At 50.4% G+C, this 25,686-nt stretch overlaps 1 protein-coding gene across 1 annotated transcript; it reads left to right on the forward strand.

Moving 5' to 3' along the window:
- The first annotated feature begins 1,168 nt into the window (after positions 1 to 1,168).
- Positions 1,169 to 23,885, forward strand: LOC120905802 (frizzled-3). Its single transcript, XM_040316960.1, has 3 exons — positions 1,169 to 1,986; positions 20,703 to 20,942; positions 21,017 to 23,885. Exons 1-3 carry the CDS (start codon positions 1,747 to 1,749, stop codon positions 22,979 to 22,981), a joined length of 2,445 nt encoding a protein of 814 aa, XP_040172894.1. The 5' UTR covers positions 1,169 to 1,746; the 3' UTR covers positions 22,982 to 23,885.
- The last annotated feature ends 1,801 nt before the right edge of the window (positions 23,886 to 25,686 follow it).

A 25,686-nucleotide genomic window follows, 5' to 3' on the forward strand; every position in this document is an offset into this window, starting at 1 on the left:
GAAGGAGTTAATGAAATAGGTCAAAAAAATTTCTAACCACCGATAAGGTATGGTCATTATTATTCATAATCAACGTAACGACCTATGCGATCATGTTTTACGCTTATACATCCTTCCAAGAATTCGTCGTTCCTGAGGGACCGTCTGGATGGGAATCGAACTCGACTAGCGCTGGTGCATCTGTTTAGTGGAGATGTTACTGCAGATCAATGTACCTAAAATAACAATATTTCAAACCAAAAAGTGAATCGTCCTTTACATCTTATCATGTTTTTCAGTCACAGTCACTGTAGTAGGTGTTTTGGGTTCTTCCATTTGGCCTAACGTCCTTCGCGAACATGCCGGCCTATACGTGGACTTACAGGGTTTTCCAAGTCACTTTCGAATGTAAACATTGTTATTCGCCGCGTGCAAAATGTTATTCCACATAGATCTGACATTTCATTTCCATCATCATAATTTTTAATTTCTTCAGCATGATTTTCAACACGACTCAAGCTGGATTGAGTTTGACAGTTCTTTGTTATTTGTTGAAAATCATGTGTTGAAACTGAAATTTCAAGTTGAAGCAAATACACCATTTGAAGGCTGTTGAAAAACATCTTGGATGTGGTGAATAATTATGTGCACATGTGAAAGTGACTTGGAAAACCCTGTATTTAGTACCAGGCAGCCGGATGGATACGTCGTTGATACATGGAGACGTTCCATTGCAGGATTGAACCCACCATGGGCATGTTGTTAAGTCGCGCGACTTGACTACTGTACTACGGCCCCACTGTTTGTTTGGGTGATTAATGTTCAATTACGTGTGCTTTAAAACATTTTAAATGTTTTTTTTTTTCGTTTTTGTAAAAATAAACCTTTGTAGCTTCAAACAAGTAAAGATATAACATAAAGTAAAGAAAGGAAAGACGATTCTTTAGTTTTTTTTCTAAAATACTGCAAATTAAATTTCAACAAACAAATTGAAACAAACTAAAATAGGTAAATCATCTTTTTGACCAACATGCACGCTTGGCATGCCGCATGCGCCCGCAGTTCGTTTGGCCGAACGCAACCCGAAACGAGCTGCCGAACGGTCGAGCGTCGGCCGAAGCGTTGTTTGTTGTGCTCTTTCCTATATACACGGTTGCGGCCGGCCTGACGCAATTCAGTCCCAGCGAGAGAGCCGTAGCGCAACGCACTGCACGGACCACGGTGGTGCGTCTTTGCCGCCTAGCTTTGAAGGCCGCTTTTTTCCTCATACTCGGTTCACCGCACACGGCGAGCCGATACCGACACCTGCGCGTTTGCCCCAGGCTTGAGGCTTAGTTTGGCCTTTGACTCGCGACAAAGCAGTAAACAACGTACGCGGGCAATTGCGCCGAACGACAAACTTACTCCAGATGGTGATGGACTCATCGGTTCTATTGTGCAACCGTTAGTGTGTGTGTGTGTGTGTATAATGTGCGTTTGACTATAGTGAGGTGTCCGAATATGTGCGGCGTGGGAGTGTGTTAAACTTGATCGCAAAATGCCGGCACTCCGGGCGAAGGTGTCCGGCATCCGTCTGTCTAAATGGGACGCGCTCTCGTCCTAGTGTAAACGTCTGCTTGCTGATCCCTGCTCCGTAGTGTGACAATAATTTCGAAATAAAAATACACAAAAAACAACAGCTGTGTACGTTGTGGTCGGGAAAAGGCTGGGTGCTGAAGATCTAACCGCTCATTTGCAAATTTTTGTTTTTGGTGCGAACCGGGCACCATGCGTCCGGAAGTGTTGCTCGTGGCGATCATGACGGTAGTGTCGTTCGCGGCGGGCGAAGAGTTACGCTGCGAGCGTATCGCGGTCGGCGCCTGTCAGAATCTGGTGTACGATATGACGATCGCGTCTGCGCCGGAAACGGCCCTGCAATACCTGTCGTCCAGTGTGCCGGTACCTGGCGGCGGTGTCAACTCGACGGCAGCCGGCTCCGTCCGGACGTGGCTCGACGCAGAACGACTGGTAAGTGTACTGCTACCGTGCAGGTACAGGGTGGGACAACGGGGGGCCTGGGAAGATTATGGACGCCTTCACAATCAACCGTGCCAACCAACCAATCAACCCCAAAAACTGGCGTGCCATACCAGCAATCATCAAATGGATTTGCAGTTGCTTCATCTAGAATTGATGTCTAGAGTTGTGATTTGGTCCAAATATTCGTATTAACGCAAAGAGGAATGATTCTGGAGGAAATCTCCAATATAAGATATATCTCATACATCCCAAAGACATTGATTGATTGACATTGATATTAAAAGTTCGGATTAGGTTCAGATTATTAACAACTACATCTAATGGAAAATTATTCGCATTAGCGCAAAGACTCCGTGGTGCTGAAGGAAATCTCCAATGTGAGAAATATCCCATACATATGGATTAATTGTTCAGTTGGTCCGGCCGTTTTGCTCATATGGAAGATCTTCTTCTCCATTGAAGTTGATATCCCGAGTTCTTATTAGGTCCGGATGTCTGTTCTGATCAGGACTGGGAATGGGTTGTTTTTATTCAAGTATGTCTAAAGGTATAATTTTCCATAATAGAGCCGACTTTATAGTTCTGGCTTGAACGGCTTGAAGTATCCTATACAAATGAACATGATGGGTCAATGAATAGGTCGAGCATAAGTGGGCATTGGGTTGAACTCTGGTATCTTCAGGAGAAAAAAAAACTCAAAACTTCCAGGATCATTTACAATCGAATGATCTTTCCCAGACCTGCGGATATGAATGGATACCATAAAACGATAAAAGGATATTAACATAAATTGATAAAACATGATGTCCATTGTAGTTCCGCCATGGCCATGATCTTTAATCTTACTCGTCCAAAACCAATCCAACCATGCTGAATCCTGTTCAACATCTAAATCCCCTATTTATGACCGTTTATCCACATCGACCGAGTATGTTGTGTGCCATTCTGCATACTGGATCTGCTTTCGTCAGCCTATTAAAGTGCGTCCCAACTCGCACGGGATCAATAAAACAAGTCGGCTTAACCTCACTCCCCAAGCGCTAATTAACGGTGCAGCATAAAATTTTAATGCAACCCCAGTTAGTATCACCTACCCTCCCTTCCCAATTATTCTCGTTTATGATGGGCCAGCGATGGACCGGATCGAAGTCAATTAAACACGACCAAAGTCACCACGCTACACTAAAACCCTGGAGTGTTCTCTCGGCGAGGGATTTGCGAAACTACGCAAATCCCTTGCACCGTTGAAAGCGCGATCGGTTTTTTTTTTATTGGAGAACCTCGGCGGGGTGCCCCACGCACGGGTCCAACAATTAAGTCCGACGGAAGGGGAACGCTTTGGCAACTGCAATTCGTGGGATGCGTCCGGCGTCTGGATCCCGGCCTGGATGGCTCAATCATTGCAGTGCCACGCGCGGCGATTCAAGGCTCTAATTAAATTATTTTTTAACCTCTCGGCTGCATATGATGCACCCGGTTGAGTCGCAGCGGAGCAGCGTCGGCGACATCCTGTGGATTTTTATTGCCCTCATTAATGCCATTTGCATTCTACCGCGCTAGCGGGCTGCCCTCGCTGTGCGAAATAAAAGTTGCAGGATGGACCGTATTATTGGAGTTTAACAGGGCGCTGATCCTGCGATGAATTCTTCAATAGCCGGGCAGGCTGGTACTGGTCGTAATGTAATTCCAGCGGGAAATAAAAGTTGCAGGCACGACAGGATTATTGGAGTTTAACTGGGCGCTGCTCCAGAGTGCGATGAATTCTTCAATGTAATGGTCGTAATGTAATTCCAGCGGGAAATAAAAGTTGCAGGCACAACAGGATTATTGGAGTTTAACGGGGCGCTGCTCCAGGGTGCGATGGATTTTTTAATTGCCCGGCAGGCTGGTCGACACAGGTCGTACTGTTGGACGTTTTCGTGGCATTAATATAAGGCAGATCATTGCATTTGTACGCCCGCCAACTCCGTGTGATCGTTTGGGACGTACGTTTACGACCTCACGGTAGCTGCTACTACGCGAATGTTTGACATTTATGATGAGGGGGATGACGATGAGGGAACTCATCGCTTTACGAGCGTATCGATACCACCACCAGACAGTTTCTACTGCGGTAGCGCCAATTCTGATGACTCTTTCTCGCCTTAACTACCCCCTGCAAAGCATCATTTGGCGCTTGTTTTGCAAACCGGGACCCGCTGCTCCCGGCCATAAACCCAACGGGCCAAAATCATTTCGTCACACGTTCATCTTTTCGTCCGAACAAAACCCCGTCTCGTCCCTCTCGCCCTGTTCTCGTACACACTTCGCGACAGAGCGCTTTTGCTATCCTCTTCTGGCTGGGGCCCTTTCCAGCCCTCCTGCCACACCTGCACGCCGCTCGGCAGCGTACCGATTTATTTGAGTAGCTTTGGTTTGTTTGCACCCTCCGCCCTAGGCCCTAGCAACCTCTCTCACCGCATTCCGATTCCGATTGCTCTCCTAAATCTCCTGCGCCGCACAGCGCGCTACCGCCATCACCTTCCGATTTTGTGCGTTAATAGTGCGGCTTCCTTTATCGACTGGTTGTGTTCCTCTGCACCGTGTTTCTCTCTCTCTGTCTCTCTCGCTCCCGTGTACCGGTTTGCGGTTTTCGGTGCCCCGGCGAGGCGATGGTGGCAGCAGCGTCGGCGGCAAAACATCAAACGAAATTATTAAAGTTCGTTAGAGCCGTTTGCGCGGGCCTAAAGAAGGTGCGCGGGCGAGACCTGCACCTGAGATATGATTTTTTGCCTTTCGCTCCTCTGTTCTCTCTCTCTCTCTTTCTCTCATCACGTTCACCCCTTTTTTGCTTCTGCACTCTACAGGCCTCTGGTGGCTAGTTGCATTCCTTGTCTCTTTCTTCTTACCTGTGTGTATGTGTGTGAGTTCACACTTAGACCCAAATATACGCCATCCATTGGTTCCGGTCAAATCTCTACAAAAAAAAACCTTTTTTCGTGCCGGGTGTTCTGTCCGACTTTTCCACCCTTGCTCATCACGGTGTACAATCTACCTCTCTCGTTTCACCCACCGTAGCGAATCAATCGCTAGTGCGATCGTGTGCGTTTGTGTGTATGTGTGTGTGGGAGGCAGATCGTCAATTTGAACTGTTCGTCTTTCATCTTCTCCTCCAGAGCTCACCGAGGGGAGGAGGTTAGCTTTTCCGCTCCTTGGGTGAGCCCGAACTCTCTTGACCACTGATAGAGCCAATGTTAATGCCGTTGTTTATTGCCGCGCGCCGTTTATTGTGCCGTGAAATCATAAACCTAATGTTATGGTTGCGATTAAACGATCCAACGACGATATTAAATTCCATTTTACATATATATATATATATATATATATATATATATATATATATATATATATATACATCCTCCGTCCCGAGGACGGGGTACTGCTTTGTTTGCATGTACGGTTTGTACCAAGACGCACGGTGCACACCGGTATGATGAACTGTGGGGAACCTACCGTTACCGATCGGCCACCATTGATCACGTTCTCACCTCCGCCTGACGGCTGGGCCCTGAAGCGAAAGCCGGAAAAGGAGGCAGAACGACGGCTGGGTAGAAGAAACCCGCATCACGGTGGCGGCTTTTAAGAGGATCACCACCGAGAGCGCAGCAAAGACCCTGAGCCGCTTAACTGCCGATGAGACTGTGAAATTTCACAAGTTTCGCTCCAAGATTCACGCTAAACGATGGCTAGGGGGGGGGGGGGGAGGGTGGTTGGGCCCAGGCTGCCGGGATAGGCTTTTGTTTGCTCGCGGGACGAGTTTTCTACACCAGACCCGAACGAACCCGTCGGTTAGCACCTCTCGGAACCGTGGGCAAACATCCTGGCTCGGCTGGCTGCACACCGCCCTGAAGATCCGCGTCGGTTTGGGGCGCTTGGGGCTTTGATCTTGGCTTGGGCACCGCCAGAGCCACCACACTTCCAGCCCCGCTGCAGGGAAGATGTTTAGAAAATTAGCACTAATAGCTGGCTATCCTGCCTTGGTACCGGCCCGCGGCCTAATGCGCCCTCGCCGATGGGTTTTAATCCTTTTTATTTTTATTGGAGCTCGACGCGATCGATGCGCAATCGTCGAAGGCAGGCAAGCTTGTGGTCCGGCAAGGGGATTATAAGAAGAGATCTTGTATGGCGTTAAACTTATGTCCAGTCGCCAGTTTACCGGTACAGCTGCCCGGCAGAGACACTCAACAGTGTCTGTGAATCGATCGAACTGGTATGCTATTCCACTGCAGACAGCTAAAAATAACGCCTTTTAGTGTATTGAGGTCCGGTTGACATTACAAAAAAAAGCAGCATCTTGACCATCTCGTTTGTTTTATGACTATAAGATTCAACCGGGCAAAAGGAAGGAACAAAGAGTTGTTGTTATAGCGATGCTAATTTTCACACCTCGACGAAGGTTGTGTGCTCGCTCCTTGCTGGACATCAACATCGAGACAAGCTCTGGCGTCCAATGTAACAGGCCAATATAGCATACGGCGTATGTACGTGCAATGCGGTATCATTCTTTCCCTGCAGCTTTTAGTGTGTTTGGGTGTTCTTCGACCCACACACGATCACACACATGGCACTGGCAGGATCATATAACTCGCAGTCGCAGTAATGATATGTACGATCATTTATTTAAATCCTGCCTGGGAGGTATAAGCAACACCACAAGTGTCCCTGATCTTTGCAGTGTTCGCCTTCAAACTGTACCTTGCGTAAGCATTCTGCGTGATAATCTTCGGAGCTATAAAATGGACGCTCGAGGTTACTTTTACTGCCTGGAGAGTTTTATTGCACCGACATCCTGTCCATAACGTCTCCGGTCGGTGCAATTTCCGTCCTTGTAGTTCGTATTGTCATTATGCACCATTCAACATTCAACATTCAGTGATATTATAGCTATTGCTTGAGGTTGTCTCTGAGATGTTTTGGAATTCGATTTCCAATCGTTTTTGTTCTCCAATAATCGTAGGCCCAAGAATGCTCAAATTCAATAACAAAATTGATCAAAGGACCTATTCTGTATCCATTGGAAACAACAATTGGAAACGATCGTCGAGGCTTTTCAAGGTACAGAATATTATGATTGTTGGTTTTACGGGCTAGGTCGTCAGATGTTACGCAAATGACATCCGGCTAAATATTTTTCTCGCACAGCTCAGAAGTGCTCTAAAATAGATCCGTATCTCAGGTCGTGTACTGTACATTTATAGTCGCAGTTCCCGTGCCTCATAGACCTTTGAAGTTATTTCTGCACAACAGCGCATCTGCGTGCAATATGTCGAACCTATTCTGTATGGCAGCGTAGGTCGCGTCACGTTCCTCGTCATATCTCAAACAAAGTAAGCTCATGTTGCACGCATATGCAACCAACTTCAAAGCGGCCCCTGGAAACATCAAACTACAGCACTAACTTCCGCTGCACTAAACGCTACGGAGCAACAAAGTTACAACAACATTAAGTAAAATATCCGGTACTAACTTTAACAGCGTCGCTACCTTTAAGTTGTTCTGTTTCGGCAGCGGTTTGATATTCGGCCCATAACCTTTTTCTGTTTCCCCGACAATCAGACGGGGTATGGAGTTGAAGAGGAGGCTTTTAATAATTTGCAATCGACTCCGACTCGGAGCATCGGTTCTAAATCTGGTGTTTGCTGCACCGACTGCACCGAAACGACTCCCTCTCCATCACTATCAGGCCGGCCTACCATGTTGCTCTACCAGGCACCGGGGAGTCCAGAGCCCGGTGGGAATGCTATCTTATCATTGGCGCTGCGTCTTCTGCTCCCCATTTCTCAACCAATCCTCCCCATCTCTCCTCATCCACCCGCGTCTGTAAGCCCGTACTCTGCGCATCGATTGATTTCTTCTTCAAATTTATCTTTACTGTGTGTGCGTGCGTGTGTGTGTGTGTGTGCTTTTTTTCGCATGCCGCATCTTCACACCCTTTGGATCTGTTTGTCGGTTCCATTACCGGCATACCGGCACCCCGTACAGCCACTTTTTTTATCTACTCTGGTTTCTTCCTCTTATTTTGTAGGCACTTCACATACTCACGCACATACACACACACACACACAGACACCGATTGTTCGCCCGCAATCCGTGCCCGCACTCAATGGCAAACAGCAACAACAAAAAGGGCGGCACGGAAATGATGCCGACAAAAGCGCACCCTCTCAAGGGGTTCGATGCGAGGTTTTTGCTCCGGAGTTCGCGGGGGGAGGCAGACCGAGCGGGTGACACAATAATGGCAATAGATTTCTCTGGTCGACCTGCAACAGCCCCTCCCCACTCCCCACACGTCACCTATCTCCATATGTGCGAATATTTATGCAATACCTTTGCCCAACTCGTACCTTGCCACTCGTCAACACTGTTCGCGCGATGCCGGTTCGTGTGTTTTATCTCATTTTGATGTTGTGTTTGTTTTATATTCTTCAGCAAACTGCTCCCCCTTTCCCTTTAGAGGGGGGACGCTTTGCTTGCACCCACCCCCAGGATGCTGAGATGACGGTATAATTGCACGGGGCATACACGTATTTGTCGATGATGGTTGATTATTGATATTCCGTGACATCAAATAGTGCGCGCTCCCATCGGAAAAAGAGAGAGAGAGAGAAACCTACTTTTCTGTTATCTGTTTTTTTTTGCGTTGCTATTTAGTCAGTTTGTTTTTGCTTCTTTACTTTATTAAAATAACACTTCAAAAAGACCTCACACACAGATTGGCGGGGCCGCCACTTTTATTTTGCTCACGTTACTCACACGTTTGTTTGTATTTTTTTCTTCTTTGCTTTACAATGCATTACTAATTATTTTATCACATTTGTTGTGAGGCGTGTGGAGAGGGGGACTAGAGACTCTCTCTCTCTCTCGCTCCCTCCCCCACGTTTCCAATTCGATTCCAATTCACCGCCAGAGTCGAACGTGGAGGGTTAGAAAGGAAAAAAATCAGCGGGCGCGCGCGCGCTCCCCCGGAGAAGTGTTGTTTTGTTACCTCTAGTCTCGAACATGATCTCGCCGCCCCGCATCCGGCGCGCGCGGAGAGAGCCGATCGTCGTCACGCTAATGATCGTACCATTCGAGCGCCGTAATTAGAGAGCGTTCATTACTGATTTTTCTCTCACTTCGATCGCTGCACTCGGCGCGGCTTCCTCCGCTTGCGTACTCGCGAGTGCTCGTACATCGAGTGCGCACAAAGTACAAAAACTGGCCGACCGGTGCCGAATCTCGAACACCTATTGGTAAACACGGCTCAGTGCTTTTCGTGTGTTGTGTGTGTATGTGTGTGTGTGGTGCACACTAACGTAACCGCGCCCGACTGAAAGGGTATGCATAAATCATAGTAGTAAAAAAGATTTTGAAGGCTTAGGTAAACATAATAAAGCAACATTGAGATACAGGCGGCCCGTGGCCCGTAATCCTCTTTCCTTCTACTCGGTATCTATCTCTCTCGTGCGCGCGCGCGCTCACACATTTTCCCTCTCTGTATCCCTCTCACACACACACACCCCCCTTCTCGCTCCCCATTTCAAACCCTCTTAAGGGAATTCATAAGCCGGGCCGTGTATGTTCGCTGAAGCGAACGGCTGTAAAATTATTTCTAGCACAGCCGATATCTTTCCCGGAGGGGGCTCAGGGATTTGCGCGCAAGTACACTTTGGAATGGGAGGGAGGGGGGTTTGTGCGGCGCAAAGAAAAGGAAGGGAACGGTACCGAAGCAAGGGCTTCCATAAACCCTTTTTTTAACCCCCTCAACCCCTCCTCCCAACCTTTCCGCGCTTGGAGAGTTTTGTAACTTAAGCGAATCGTTGTGCAAAAACCCGGACCTTTACCAGCATTGTGCGAAATGGCGGATGCGGGGGTAAAAAAAGAGGAGAAAAAAGAGAGAGAGAGAGAGAGAGAAAGAGAGAAAAGAGTGACAAAACAAAAAAGGGAAATATTTGCAGACGAGGACCCGCCGTGGTCCCGTAACGCCAGCTAGAACAACCGAGCCCAGCACAGAGAACGGATCTAACGTATGCACACAGACATCGGCGCGGCCGATCACCTTTTTAACCCCTTTGGCGGACAGTACGTCCCTTCCTTTGCCCTCTCCCCCCCCTCCCCTTTCTCGTGCCCACCAGACCGTGCCCGCTGTGAGGAATGGGGCGGAAAGTACATCAAGGGAAAAAATTCCGCCCCGTCCGCAAGCGGGACGGCAAAAAGCGTCTTTTGCTTGACTTCCTTTCCTCCGGGCCGGCGGGCCGAAGAGTGAGCAGCCGTGGCAAATCGTGTAATCGAACGCGAGAAGGAAAGGGATAAATAAAGAGAGCGAGAGATAAAAAGAGAGAGAGAGAGCGAGAGAGACAGGGAGAGAAAACCCCTCGTACGATGAAGTGCCAGGCAGACGAGAATGTGAGAAGGAGGGCGATAGGGGCTCAAAAAACGTGCCAGAGTGTCGGTTTCGTTCTTTGATCTTTTGATGCTCCCCGGCTGGGAGCCCTTGCTACACTCTTGCGCGCGCGCACACACACTCAGCCTCACATACCTTTCGTTATACCGTCTCTTTTCCAACCGTCCACAAGCTTCTCCGTCCACGATCGCAAATTGCTTACCTTTTACTGCTTCTCCCCCCCCCCTCAACCACCTCCTCCCAACATCCATCAGCGATCCCGTGCGTTTCATTCTGCCAGGCGTAACCATCCATCCAACAAAAACCCGCTCAAGAGCGATCCCGTCCACTTTCCGGCCGCTTCTTGTTGTGTGTGTGTTTTTTTTTGCGCGATCCGCACTATGGGCGGCAACCATCTTGTCCGCTGGCCGAGCGGACGGGCCGAAGATGCATTTGCTGGTTCGAAGTGTACCACTAAACGTGTGAATTAATAACGAGAAATGTTACCTGGAACGATACATTAGACGGATTGGTTGCGTAAATCGAGTGATCGAGTTGAAAAGAGTGTGAAAATTAGCGTTTCTCTTTTGCGAGTATTAACTAGCTGGCAGTAAAAGCTGTGTGGGAATGCACTTGAGCTCACTAAAACTCCCATCACTCAATTCCCGCTCAGACATCATCATCGTCAAATGTGATTTAAAGTTTTCGTTTTAGAAGATTTTTCGGGGTTTTTTTCAATTACCTTCACGATTTAACGATAAACCTCAAAATTGAGCTATCGAGACCTCAAGCGAGCTCTCAGAGACCTCAATTATCACGACAGGCTCGCATCGCATCGTTACAGGTCAAATTTACTTGAGCTCTCCAAGATTGTAAATATCTTAAGTTCTTGTGATATCATAACGACACAACTGCTCCAAAAGAACGCAAATAATGAGCTCTCCCTTGGAGCTGAGCTGAGCTGAGTGCTCGACGTAGCCCTCTTTCTCGCATGACCAGCACAATTGAAACGCTGCGGTGTATTTGATTTATATTTTTAATTACCCCCCCCCTCCTCTTTTGGCAAATTTTTGACCCACTCCTTCCTTCCCTGTTGGTGGCAGCAAACCTGCATCTGCAGCTCCAGTTCCGTAATTCGATCGCACTAATAGTCGTCCGCTTGTGGTCTGCCGCCTGTCTGCCGGCCTGTCCTTCCCGAGTTTGTTCTCAGCTTTACGCTCACTTCGCGTCCACCTGTCCTAATGCATCGGTGCCCCGTCCACTCCTGCGGGGAACTGTCATACCGTAGCTCGTACCCTTGTGCCTGCACCCTTCCCTCCCCCTCACATTCCATGCTGGCTTTTGCTCAACCCTCCCTTCTACTTCGTTTAATGGTTCGCCTTTTGCTTGGGATTAATTTTCTGGCGTCCGGGGGGGGGAACACTTTTCTCCCTCTATCCTTTTTCTTCGGTGCTCGTGTGTTTTTGTGCCCTCTGCGCATTATTTCTACCTCTCTTGCGCTTCCCACCACCTTCCGTCGCTCGCTCGATCCCCGCTCGATCGCTCTTGTATCGCACCGGCTCGCCCCAGCATCCAATGGCGCGCGATGCTTTTGAACGATTCGGGGTTTGTTTCGCTCCATTACAAAGTGCTCTGAAGGCTGAGCTTCGAGCGAATAACGACACACACACACACACACACACACACACACACACACCGACAGGAGGAGGGAAGAATAAAATAAAAGGTCCGCGAAAAAGCGATGCATAAAAGGAAGGGAAGGAAGATTATCGTACAACCGTACGCAAAAGGGGTAGCGAAGAATGGAGAAGAGCGACTATGAGGTACGGCCGGAGCTCTGTAAAAACCTTCTAACTTCCCCCCCCCCCCCCCAAGGGTCCTGGCAACATTACACGACGACAGCCCGAGCGAACGTCGAAGATGATGCAGTAGCAGTACCCTGGGTAGTGCGGTAATAATGATAATGTTGTTCTCCCCTTTGCTTTCCCGGTTTTTATCCTTTGGTGGAATTTTTGTTTTTGTTCCAGTTCTGCTGTTCGGTATGCCGCACAATGGTTTGATGATGCGGTTGCCCCGAATGCCCCGACTGGGGCCCATGCGGCCGGGACGCGCTGCTAGCAATTGACTGAGTGGATGATGGTTTTTTTTTTGTTGATAATTTTTGTTTTGGTTTTGTTTCGAAAACCCTTCTGCATGGTCCATTTTGCTCCAGTGTGCAGTGGTTTTGATTTGGATCGACGCATTCCGACCTGCTTCGGGGAAATGTTTTCATTTTGAGCATCTGTCAAAATGGAGCTGTTTTATTATTGTTCGCTTAGTAGTAGCATCGTACAATAGTAAGCCGGGAGCTGTCATTTTTGACAGCGCCGTTGACATTCGCCATGCATCAATAGTACACACACAAGCTCATGCGTACGCAACGATCGCCAAAAAATAAACCAGCACCAGCCTCCTCCAAACACCAAACGCACAGGACATTAAATGAATTCCACCGCAATGCAGCGTTTAATGCATTGTGCGGCCTCCACGAGCCCTTAAAATGTTGTCCACCAATTTTGACGGCAGCGCGCAATCCTGCTGCTAATAACCCTTTTCCTTTCGACCATTTCGACGGACGGCGTTTTGCTTTTCCCCATCCAGCCGAATTCATCGGCCTGCATCCCTCTGGTACGCCATGCAGCGATCGGTTTGGAAAAATCGGAAACTGCCTCACCCGTCACACAGCTCTTGCTCTCTTTCCTCGGACCTCGAACGTCGCCTGCATGCATGCATTTTTATTGCTTGCTTGCCCTTCATCAAAACAGCATTTAAAAGCCTGTGCGGGACTTGGGACACTGGGCAGACGGCGAACCATTTCACTACCCCCTTTCGAAAGATAACTCGACCCCGATGGGGACAGGAGCGGAGCGTCGGCAACATCAAAGCTCGATCGGTGACCGCGCACAATCGTCCGGCTCGTCAATCCTGCCATCCGCACAGTGCTCTTTAACAGACATCAGCGTCATCATCGTACGCCGGTATTTTGCAACATTTCAAGCGATTTAATTTTCGTACCAACGATTTTCGGCGTACTCTGCCGACTAATTATCCGACATCCTTTCGGGCATTCCCCCACCGGGAAGGTGGAGGACGCTTTTTGTCATTCGAGCGTCCAGAAAATTACAGTCAACAGCAGACTCTGGCCTGGGCATTGGGGGGTGCTGTTCCGATGTGCATGAGGATTTGTTTGTGTTTACGAGATGAAGAGAAAAAAAAAACCCTCCTCAAAGGGCTAAGAAAATCCACACTCAACCAATGGGGAATGGGAAGGTGGAAGAATACATTGAGTGAGAGAGAAAACTGAAAGAGGAGCGCAAATGATAGACAAATAAACAGCACGCGGCGCGCGTTAGCTTTGCGCGGTTTTCCTTTGGAGTGTGCGGCATTTTCCATATGTGTGTGAATGTGTACTTTCCCCTGAAATATGATGGGTGTTCTAGAGAGTTGGGCAGAGGGGGCGATCTTATTTCCGTGCTCGGCAGGGAAACCGAAGTGAAAGATCAAACGATACAGTTCTGCTCGGGAGAATCTCGCAAGTTCGGAATTGTGGAAGAATTTTGTTGAAAATTGGAAATTGGAAGTGTCTTAGAACTCTCGGACATTCTGGGACTATGGTTTAGATGTTACAAGATGTTCGGAGATGATAGATACTTTCAAAAGAGATTCCATTGGACAGACGTGAGCAATGCTGTCTTAATTCCAACTCTGTTTTTTTAGGATCCATTCTAATATCTTAGGACCTACTGGGCTGTTGAGACATTGGATTCAATGGATCTTGTCGAGAAGACATTCAGTACCTGCCCCAGACCGACTATTCCAAAAATTTGAATGCACAAAATGTGTCTTTCAAGCACTTTATCTCAAGCTAGCTTATAAATACCAACCGTGCTGCTCGAGCAGCTGCAGAGTCCCCAGAGCTACTTCCCGAGGTTGTCTTCCTCAAACCGTACCAAAAAAGACACTTTTTCAGCAAAACCAACAACAACAAAAAACCTAAACCTCAAATGGAGCGGAACTCCCAAACTGGCTGGCCGAGCAGCATCCCCAACTGTTCGTCCCAAAAAGAGGTGGTACGGTGGCGGCGGCGGCGCTAGCCCGGGACCGGTTAGATTAGAGAGAGTGCTTTTCGAGGTTCCGGCGGCGATGTGCGTCAGATAAGCGAAGTGCTGCCGGCCCCACACACATGTATGGCGGGCAGCCTGGCGAGCGTAAGTGCCGCCGCAAGCACCACGGCGGTGCGTGAATCTGAAGAGGCGGCAAGCAGCAGCACCGGCACCGGCACTTCGAGATGCGCGCATCGATTCACGATCGAATTAATTTGTGTATGTGTGTGTGTGTGTGTGTCGAAATGGTGCGCGCCCGCGATCGCTTCTCGCTTTCTGCTTTCAGTCTCTGTTGTGCCTTGCAGCCTCTGGAGAACTTTAGCTCCACCCGCACAACCGGACGGAGTGCCGTTTCTTGCACTCACACTGGTCTGTATTTGGCTTCACTTCTGCGTATCCCCAACGCACAAATGTTTGGAACAGCTTTTTGGGGGCATGCAGGCGCGTGGTGAGATAGTACGAGAGCCATCAAACCGTTTCGGGGTTCACTCCTCAACTCTCTAACTGACAGCGTCTCCGGTGCGTGAAGCGTAATATCAGTGACTAACTGATTCACAGCCCACCGGTTGGACACATTCAACCTCTTTCTTTTTTTGTTGGATTTATTTAATAATGCTCATTTGTTTCTTTGAGCCTGGTGCGGTTAGTTAATTGGCCAGATAGAGCGCTTTACGCGAGTTGTCGTGGTCGTCCTCGAGCGTTCAGTGCGTCTGGACGACCGCTACCCCCGTTAGCGTCGCTACCGCTGGCGAGGTATGTTAAGTGGTAACGTACTCTCGCGGCAGAGAATCGTTTTTATTTTTATTTTTTGTCTGTGCTACGATATGGACGGGATCGCCGGGGCGGAAACAGGTATTGGGAAAGATGAGAGAAACCGCCAGCGGCCCAGCCAGCGTGCTAATGGAAAAGCATACTCTTGCTGATAAGATTACTGCACGTGCGTGTGAGTGGTTATGCTGTGGCTCGAGGCACGGCCAGACAACACACACCACTGACGTCTCTCGACCGGACGTTCTTACGGCGGGAGTCTTCGCGACGAGTCGCGTTTTGAGTGTTGCAAACGCTTGTACAGGAAGAACACCGTGGAACACGTACCAACCGTACCGCGAACGAATCTTTGTAGAAGCTTGGATGAAGTTTGAGTATCTTTAATCCAAGCGGATATGTTTGGGATGTGTTGATAAATATACTATGTACATTAAAGTTCTTTGCCGTTACTTCAAACTCCAGAATGTCTAGCTGGAATGTCTACGGTAGATGGAGTGTGTTAACAAGGTTCTGAATGCCTATTGACTCATCTCAGTATAGCGCATCATTCAACATTACTGGGAATTCTCACCCTCGATCAGACGAAGAAGAGCAACTAATTAAAGATTAGATATGTTAAGGAAGGATACTTTGGGAAACTGTTTGCCTGCCTGATGCATCTAAGGATATCTCATAGGATGACTTCTTTGCCAACTGACGAGTATCTTGTGAATATTGCTTCTCAAATGTCAATGTTGTGACATCATGACCAATGCAATGATCTTGTTACACATCCAGAGTACGTAAATAATTCTAGACTCTAGCTCCAATCGAGCTCTAGATATCAACGCGACCTGATGACGATCTCAAGCACAAGAATAACAACTCTGCAGTCTGAGGTTCTTTCTCTGGCGAAAGCTCAATCTATTGGCATTTTAGTGCACAAGACAGCCAAGTTGATTGCCATTCTGTAACCTTCTTAAACCATCAGAGTCAGAACGCCCTGTTCAGTAATTGATGATGGAAATCGATCAACATGCCGAAGTACCGAGATTTTCTGACAAATCCCAAAATGCTCAAGCAAATCCGAACAACCCCACTCCACCAAGCTTATCCGGCACTAATCTTAACTGCCGCCTCCCCCGAGAGCTCCAGAGCAACAACAACCAAAAAAAAGGTCTCGCGCACCCATTGTATTAATTGTTTGCGTATGCCGCTTTTCTCTCGTCGACTAAACCCGCCGAAAGTGCCTTATCCCTTGTGGACGCTGTGGTGGATGTGGTTTTTCCTTAATCGGCTCAAGACTTGGGCTGGTAAGACTCGACTGATCGGAATTTAATGAACCCTGGCGAGTGGATTCGAATGTGGGAAGAGTGGGGAGTATCAGGGTTAGCGAGAAGCGCGATAAGGGCTGGCGTGCCTGGCGTGGGGCAGACTTAGCCAGAGCTCAGGCAGAGCGCGAGGAAGAGGAACTATTGATTAAAAGAGTTGAAAAAGCCAAACACTCACACACACAAAAGCGATCTCCAACCTCATCGAAAGCAATCGAAAAGAAAGGGCCTTTGAACAGGACCGCAAGGATTGACGAGCGCAAGTGAGAGAGAGAGACTTTGGGGACAAGTGGGCTGAGGGAGCTGCCGATGCTCAGAAGAAGAAACAAAAAATCGGACCGTGGAGCAAGAATGGGGCAATGGAGCAAAAGGCAGAAATCTCTTTGGTATTTTTTTTTCTTCTTCTTCTGTCCCTACCACTGCACGCCATCCCTTGCCGGCAGGCCCGTCCGTCCGGCAACCGCAAGAAAGCAACAGACAAACGGCAACAGATACAGCAACACAACAAAAAACCCTCGCGAGAAGATCAAAATAAAAGAAGGCAGTGAAAAAAGCATCAAATGGGTGGAAGCGATGTAAGATCATTATTTTATCTCTTTCATCTTTTCCCTCGCGGGGCCCCATGCCACGGACGGAACGATCGGTTCCAAGATCGGAGAGGTTAGTGGGACGGAGCAACACGGGAAAAAAAGGCACAACGATAAAGCAAAATGGTCGAGAAGGCGAAGCAGAGCAGGCGCGCCTGGCCCCGCCGTGCCAAGGGGCCCGCAAACACGCGTTGCGGATGCGCAAGGGGATCTAGGGTAAGAGGGGCGAGTGATGTTGGGCCCCGGCAGAGGAGAAACCGGTTGCAGAACCGATCTCGAAGCCGCCGGTTGGTGTTATAATAATTGAACTTAATAGACCATCATCTCATCATCATTACACCGCGATCAGACATCTAAAAGGGGAGGCATGAGCCATGACGACGACGACGGCGACTGGGGCGATGTGGACGCCTTTCCAGGCGCAAGGCATTGTATTGCGGGGAGGGAGGGAGCGAGGAAGGGTGGTCGGACGACAGAGGGAAGAGTGTTGCACGCTGTGCTTGAGGGTAGGGCGGAACAAATTGACACCGGCGCAGCCTAGGCTCGCCGCCGCAGTGGAAAATTGCGGGCGATCGAAGCCCGCAGGGGGAAACTCTTGGAACTCGTCGAAGAACTTCAGCACATTGGGATTTTTTTGCCAGTCAGGGGTAAAAGGGAAGTTAGGGGGGGAGTGCGTTTTTGGATACCTTCGGAGTAATGAAAGCCAATGCCTGGCACAGTGTCGGACGGAGCCGAGAAAGCCTGAAGAAGCCTGAACGAACCTGAAGATGAGTTGTTGGGCTTGTGAGGACGTCCTGCGAAGATCCTACTGCTTGGTCGAGTGTATTTAGAATGTAGGCTGCAAAGCGAGACAAAGACCTTAGATCTCAGTGAGTGATCCATGAAAATTGAACCGGTGCAGATCTGCGGAGGACCTCGAGAGCTGACAGATTTGATTTTGGAGACAGCAATTTTTTGGAGACGCAAAGAATATAAACGACTCTCGGTGCCTAATCGGGAAGCTTAGTCAAAAAGCCTTTTCTGCGATAAGCACCGATGGAGACCGAACTTTAATGCCGGAGACTGGAGTCACTTTTTGTTTTGCCGTTCAGATTCCCTCCCCCCCCCTCAAACCATGGAGCCCCAATCGACCCACCCAAAACGTGACAGGTTTCCTGACCGGTCGGAGAGGGCTACATCTCATCGTTCCCACTCGCTTAAATTCTGAGATTATAACCATCGGGCATCAGTGTTTAAAATTCTATACCCTCACGACGACGACGGAGGCGACGACGCTCCCTCGGCGAGAAGTGCTCCTCGGCCGCAAAAGGAAGCCAGCCCCGCCATGGCGGTGGAATGGAAACCACCAAGATGAAAGAACGGTGCCGCCAAAAACCGTGTGCCGCGCAGCACAGCACACGGGAGGGCATCATCATCGTCATCATCAGCAGAACGGGTGGCGTGCGGCTTCGACGTTGCCCACCTCCCATCCGCAACACATTATACCCCGTACCATCGCCGCGGTATCGGCGTCTGCGTCTGGTTCCATTCCATTTTCCATTTTGCTGTCCGTCCGTCCGTCGGCGGGCGAGAACAGAGCATTAAAAAGCATTGTGGTTTGCTACGTGGAGCTGCCAGCCCGCCAGCCCGTACGCTGACGAACCTGAAGGGTTATGATCCGCGCGTGTGTGTGTGTGACGAGAAGCTGCAGGAAGGGAGGATGGGAGAAAGCGCGAGAGAGAGAGAAAGAGGGTGTAATAGCATTATTATAATACATCATTCCTTCCATCCACTTCGCAAAGCGCGCATTAAGCAAAGGGAAGGAAAAATTGCGCCCCACTCTGTTCCCCCCGGCTACCCGCAAGCTACATTCTTGTGCACGTCATGGACCTGGTAGATCAGGTCCGTTTTTGTTGTCCTCTCATGCAAACTCCCTTCTCCGGGGGCTTCGGACATTCGGTGTGCGCGAGTCCCAGCAACTGATGACGCTAATCATTTCGACTAACGTTGACAATAGGTACACACGCCCGGGCCCGTTGGGTCCGAAATGAGTGCCCGCGCTTATGCGAGAATTGAGACATTGCCGCACTACTTCATCTCCATCTATTCTGTACTTTGTTTTGTTTTTTTTTTTTTTTTGCTTGAGCTATGGTATTTGGTCCATAATAATGAAAATATGTACTGCAATGGACGGTAACGTGATCTCCATAGTTAGTATTGTTTGTTCCCGCTTGTGCGGACTCCAACAGCACAACTGAAAGAGAAGTTCGCTCTGAACCTAATGCAGGATGGAATGCTTGACCGATCACATCATACATTCAGATTTTCAGCCCAAGACTGCATAGCTCATATCGCAACAGATCTGAATCAAAGAAGTCATCTTTTTGCTGTAGCCAGCAGCAGGCTTTGTATATAGCAACTTTTATCATTGTTTTCACTAAAGCACACCAGCACCATGAAAAGAACATCTTCAAGTCATAATTTCCAGCAACCAAATAGGTAGATATGAGCTTTGAATGCAAAACGGAGAACCATTAAGGGCACAAGATATAATGTGAGGCATATTGAAGATGCTCTAAGAAAGGAGTCCATCTCCGCAATACAGCTGGAAGATTTGATTTAAACTAGCGGCATAGACATTTACCTATTACTGCTTAGGGCATCTATCTCTGCCTTCTGCTTGTCATCGGCTACCGTTTGTTTAAGTCAAATTGGGTTCGATTCTGAAGTGCGTTTTAAACGGCTAGACACACGGCGGTAGGACTAATCCTGAAGTTGGCGCAGTTAATCGAGCAAATTACGAGCATATGCACTATACTTCTACACTTAAAAGAATACTCTCCTTGAAGCAACCATTTGGAGAATTGTTCTTATATTATTATACTGTCATGCTACGCAGCACCCTTTGAACTAGCCTGAACTATGAAGTATCACTCTAACGATTAAGATCTTTATGTATGCTACAAACTCTACGTTGCGGCTACCGTTTGCCAGTTTGCAACTTCATAGCGTCCTATTAGATGCTAAATTATGGCAACTCACCGCATGCTGCTCTTCTCGCTTGCGGCATCCATTTAGAGAGTGGGCTTGCTCGCCTCTGTAAATCGAATCAGATGTAGCGTTTTTACATCGGAATTTATCTGAAATGTACCAAAAAAGTATACCTTCCTTACCATTATTGTATGCAAGTTATTCGTGCTAAACACTACTCAAGAATCGAAATCGATTTCAATGTCCCAGGAAGTAATCCAGTGCCTGAGATAGGTGTCATCTGATACCGTATTTGTCAAGATCCATACGACTGACACCAATTCTAGCTGAAGATCTGATCAGGATCTGCGGCAGTAAAGAAGAGCCGAGTAGGAACTCTGGGCAGTACTTCATGAAGCAAGACATACGCAGACATTTAGCAGAAATTCTGAAATTATCTCTCGCCTTCCCTAACCCTGCCAAGGCCCTTCCATTTGCGTTTCCTTCCTTGTAACAGTGTTCCATTATTACTTGCTGTACTCGACAGATCACCTCCCTGAGGCCGGTAATCGATTCCGGCTGCTCGAAGCAGGCCCTGTTCCTGTTCTGCTCCTCGCTCTTCCCGCTCTGCTCGCCAACGGCCCCACGGCCGGTGCATCCGTGCCGCTCGCTGTGCGAGCAGGTGCGCAAGGACTGCTTCAGCGATCCGGCCCACAGCAAGCTCTGGCCGGCGTATCTGGACTGCCGCGCCTTACCACAGCCCGAGAAGCACGAGCTGTGCATGCAGGTACGTTACTCGGTCGCATTCTCGACTGCTCTCTATACTCACCCTCGACGACTCGGTCCCTATCCTCCACACAGGTGCCATCGGACGCAACGGGCAGCATCAAGCAGCGTGCAGGTCCCTCCGGCCCGACCTATCATCTGCCGGTGGCGACGACCGGTGGTACTGCTGGTACACCATCACCCACCACCACCCACGACAGTGTCGAGTCGGTCGTGAAGGGATGGTCGATCTCGAACCTTACCTCCCTGCTGCAGCAGCACGCGGCAGTGGCCGCCGCCGCCGCCGCCGCCGCCGCCACCGTCCCTGCCGGTGCTGGAGGAGTCGCTCACACGGTGATCGGTGGTGGTAGTGGTGGTGGTGGTGTTGGAGCTGGCTCTTCGACAGCCACCGCCGGTGGACAGCGCTTGGTGGACGGCGCAAGCTGGACCGATCGGATCAACTCGCTGCTGCTGCCGAACGGTCCCCTCCCGGTGGACGGTACGGGCGGCCCAGCGCCCCGCAGTCCCTGTCCCGCCAACTACAGCCTCGAGTACGACCGGTGTGTGCCGCGGTGCGGCCCCACGATCGACGCCCTGTACAGCCAGCGGCAGAAGGAGCTGGTCGAGCTGTGGACGCTCGTCCTGTCCGCCGTCTGCTTCATCTTCACGCTCACCTCGCTCGTCTCGTTCTGGGCGAAGGCGTCCAAGCTGGAGTACCCGGACCGGCCGATCCTGTTCATGACGCTCTGCTACAACCTGCTCGGCCTGTGCTACCTCGAGCGCACCATCCTGCACAGCCCGCGCCGCCTGGAGGCGGCCGTCGAGCTGATGCTGCTGGACGCGCCGGGCCACCACCCGTCGGCGGCGACCGCCACCCACCTGCGCTCCGACTGCACCATCACCTCCCAGTGTCTGGCGTACTACATCCTCAAGCACTATCTGCTGCTGAGCGCCAGCACCTGGTGGCTCATCTTCGGCCTCTGCTGGTACCTGAGCACCGCCAAGCAGTGGTCGTGCGAGGCGCTCGAGCGCAAGTCCGGCCTGTTTCACGTGCTCGCCTGGGTCGTCCCGTTTGCGGCCCCGATCGGTGCGCTGCTGCGCGGCCACATCCAGCGCTTCGAGCTGACCGGGTTCTGTACCGCGCGCGGCTTCACCGAGCTGCCCGTCCTGCTGCTGCTGCTGCTCGGCACCGCCCTGGTCAGCTGCGCGCTGGCCGCCCTCGCCCGGCTGCGCCACTGCTGGAACCAGCGGGCGCCCCATCTCGGGCGCGTCTTCGGCCGCGTGCTCCTGTTTGCCGTCTGCTACCTGCTGCCCGCCCTGTCCGCCACCGTCTGCATGATGCTGGAGCGCGTCGACCACGAGCTGGAACCGTGCCCGGCGGGCGGCGAGCCCGGCGACGGCTGCGTCCAGCGGGTGCAGCCCCACTTTTCCCTCCTGCCGACGGTGCTGCGGCTGGCGCTCACCTTGCTCGGTGGTGGAAGCGTCGGCGTGTGGCTCTGGTCCCGCCAGCCCTCCGACACCGAGCTGGGGCCCGGCGGCAAGAAGGGCCCCGCCCAGCCGGGCTGCTACAGTGCCGCGGCCGATCTGATGCTGCTGAAGGGCGGCGGCAAACCGCGGCCCAGCGGTCCCCTGGACGACTGCAGCATGCTTGGCGGGGGTGGGGGCGCCGGCCGGCGTCTCGAGCACCGGTCGCTGGGGGATGCGGGCGGGCCGACGGTTCGGCGCGACGGCCGCTACAAGGACGCCGATCGACGCCGCAGCTCGTCGCGCAGCCTCAGCGGTGCCGCCAGCCCGTACCGCAGCCGGACGGTGGACAAGCCGAAGCCGAAAGCGGCCCAGAAGGTGTGCTACACCTACCGGCCGTGTGCGGGCGTGCTGGCCGAGCACGGGGTCGGGCTGGTGCGGGCGCCCGGCCCCGATCTGGCCGGGCCGGTCGGGGCCACCGACCACGGGCAGCGGTCACCGTACGCGGGCGGCACCGTCTCGAACGGGGGGTACGTGCCGGTGCGCGTCCACCGCAGCCTGCGCACCGTGCCCATGTCCATGATCACGCGTATCTGAAGCCATGCCTGTTGTACATAAAGAGGAGGGAGGAGAAGGTCGGCTACCGTCGGACCTGTTTGTGAAAAGCTTTAACTAGTTTGTATGATCCTCGGTTGCCCCACAAAGGGGTTTACCCACTGTATGTGTGTGTGTGTGTGTGTGTGTGTGTGTGTGTGTGTGTGTGTGTGTGTGTGTGTGTGTGTGTGTGTGAATAGGTGTTTAAAATCTCGACTTACTTCGTAGCTGTAAGCGTACCGTATTTTTTAGTGCTTATTTATCGTAAAATTAGATGTTCGTGATTGTCGATGTATTGACGAGCGGCAATAGGGGGGCGTGGACGCGTGCGTCAACGGAGACTGGGGGTGATAACGCGTCCACTACACGCGCAGGATTTTACTTGCGATCTAATACGCATGCGAGCATGCGTGTTTAGGGTTAGGGCGGAGGAGATTCAACTGTAACTGCGCATCGGAAAGATAAACCAGTTACTGTTATTCCAGTCAAATGTAGCAAAGTGTACAGTTTTAGTCTAGATTATGCATTTCATTCTTGTTCTTTTTTTTTTTGTTGTGATTTACAACCAGTCGATTTGTTGCAGAATCTTGCCATTTCGTTTCGCATCGCACCTACAGCCCAGCCGCAAACCGCTGTACAGAAAGTATTTGACAACAAAAAAACATGTTCATTTTGGAACAAAACTGCCCTCCCCCCCCCCTCCGCACACTCGCGTGTAAGTTTAGTGTAAGATGCTGTACGGCATCGGCTTGCCGAACAGGAGGGTAGACTTTAGTTGCGGATCTCTTGCAAAGAGAGTGCATTTTTTTAAACATTAGCCAGCGTTAAGCGAAAGGTAGGATGGATGTGTAGTAGCCCTAACAACAAGTCAGAGACTGAATAAATGAATCCTTTTAGTAAACACAGACTTCAGATCGTGTCACACCGAAGTATTGCTTCAAATATCCGTAAAAAAAAACAAACTAGACTTCCAAACGTGATTGGAACGGATGGACATGTTATGGCTGCAGTAAGTACAGTTCATTTAAAATAATTTAATAATTTAATAATAAAAGATAATGTTTAGCGCCAATAACGATAAATGCAGCGAAATAAGCTGTTAGGTAAATCTTTCCTGTAGGGACATACAGCCTAAACGGATATTTATATTGTGGAAAATTCAATCACGTGTTGCTTTGGAGTAGTGATGGGTTTAGTTGGCAAAGATCCGGAGTTGACTCTGATCCGACTTAATTTCGGGATCGACTCCAGCATAATCCGGAATCGCCAAGAGTCGTTCGGAGTAGTTCAAAGTCGACCGGAGTCATTGGGATTCGGAGTCACTAAGAGTCGTCCGGAGTCGCACACAGCCGTTTGGAGTCGTTTGAAGTCATCCGGAGTTGTCCAGAGTCGTCCGGAGTCGCCCAGAGTCATTCGGGTTCGACCAGAATCGACCGGAGTCGGAGTCATCCGGAGTCGTGCAGAGTCGTTCGGAATCGTTTGGAGTTGTCGGAGTCGGCTGGAGTCGTTTGGAGTCATTCAGAGTCGTTCGGATTCGGCCGGAGTGGGCCGGAGTCGTTCGGAGTCATTTGGAGTCGTCGGAGTCATTTGAAGTCATCTGGAGTTGTCCAGAGTCGTTCGGAGTCGTTTGGAGTCGTTCGGGTTCGGGCAAAATCGACCGGTGTCGTTGGGAGTCGGAGTCATCCAGAGTTGTCCAGAGTCGTTCGAAGTCGTTTAGAGTTGTCGGAGTCGGCTGGAGTCGTTGGGAGTCGTTTGGAGTCATTCGGAGTCGTTCGGATTCGGCCGGAGTGGGCCGGAGTCGTTCGGAGTCATGTGGAGTCGTTTGAAGTCATCCGGAGTTGTCCAGAGTCGTCCGGAGTCGTTTGGAGTCGTTCGGGTTCGACCAGAATCGACCGGAGTCGTTGGGAGTCGGAGTCATCCAGAGTCGTCCAGAGTCGTTCGGAGTCGTTTAGAGTTGTCGGAGTCGGCTGGAGTCGTTGGGAGTCGTTGGGAGTCATCCGGAGTCGTTCGGATTCGGCCGGAGTGGGCCGGAGTCGTTAGGAGTCATTTGGAGTCGTCGGAGTCGTTTGAAGTCATCCGGAGTTGTCCAGAGTCGTTTAGAGACGTTTGGAGTCGTTCGGGTTCGGCTGGAGTCGTTGGGAGTCATTCGGAGTTGTTCGGATTTGGCCGGAGTGGGCCGGAGTCGTTCGGAGTCATTTGGAGTCGTCGGAGTCATTTGAAGTCATCCGGAGCCGTCCAGAGTCGTTCGGAGTTGTTTGAAGTTGTCGGAGTCGGCTGGAGTCGTTGGAAGTCGTTCGGAGTCGTTCGGAATCGGCCGGAGTGGGCCGGAGTCGTTGGGAGACGGAGTCATTAGGAGTTGTCCGGAGTCGTTCTTAGTCATTTGTAGCCGCAGACGTTGGGAGACGGAGTCATCCGGTGTCGTTCGGAGTCGTTCCCGACGACTCCAGACGATTATGAACGATTCCAGACGATTCTCAATGATTCCGGGTGACTCCGGGAGACTTTGGGCGACTCCAGACGACTTCAGTCGACTTCTGACGACTCCGAATGACTCTGGACGACTTCGGGCGGAACGAGTGAGTCGTGATTGCGCTTCAAAGAGCACATCACTGCTTTGGAGTATCCAAGGGAACCACGGGGAAAATCTGGCATCCCTTGACCTACATTTTTGTGAACTGCCATTGAAAACAAAACAAAATCTTTCATAA

The sequence above is a fragment of the Anopheles arabiensis genome, chromosome X (assembly GCF_016920715.1).
Source record: "Anopheles arabiensis isolate DONGOLA chromosome X, AaraD3, whole genome shotgun sequence".
NCBI lineage: Eukaryota > Metazoa > Arthropoda > Insecta > Diptera > Culicidae > Anopheles > Anopheles arabiensis.

What these genes read in the sequence shown, in the direction of transcription:
- LOC120905802 (XM_040316960.1), top strand. Translation starts at nt 1,747, where the DNA reads ATGCGTCCGGAAGTGTTGCTCGTGGCGATCATGACGGTAGTGTCGTTC. An exon ending in GGCTCGACGCAGAACGACTG is followed by an intron (nt 1,987 to 20,702) that starts GTAAGTGTACTG and finishes TGTACTCGACAG; the next exon opens with ATCACCTCCCTGAGGCCGGT. An exon ending in AGCACGAGCTGTGCATGCAG is followed by an intron (nt 20,943 to 21,016) that starts GTACGTTACTCG and finishes TCCTCCACACAG; the next exon opens with GTGCCATCGGACGCAACGGG.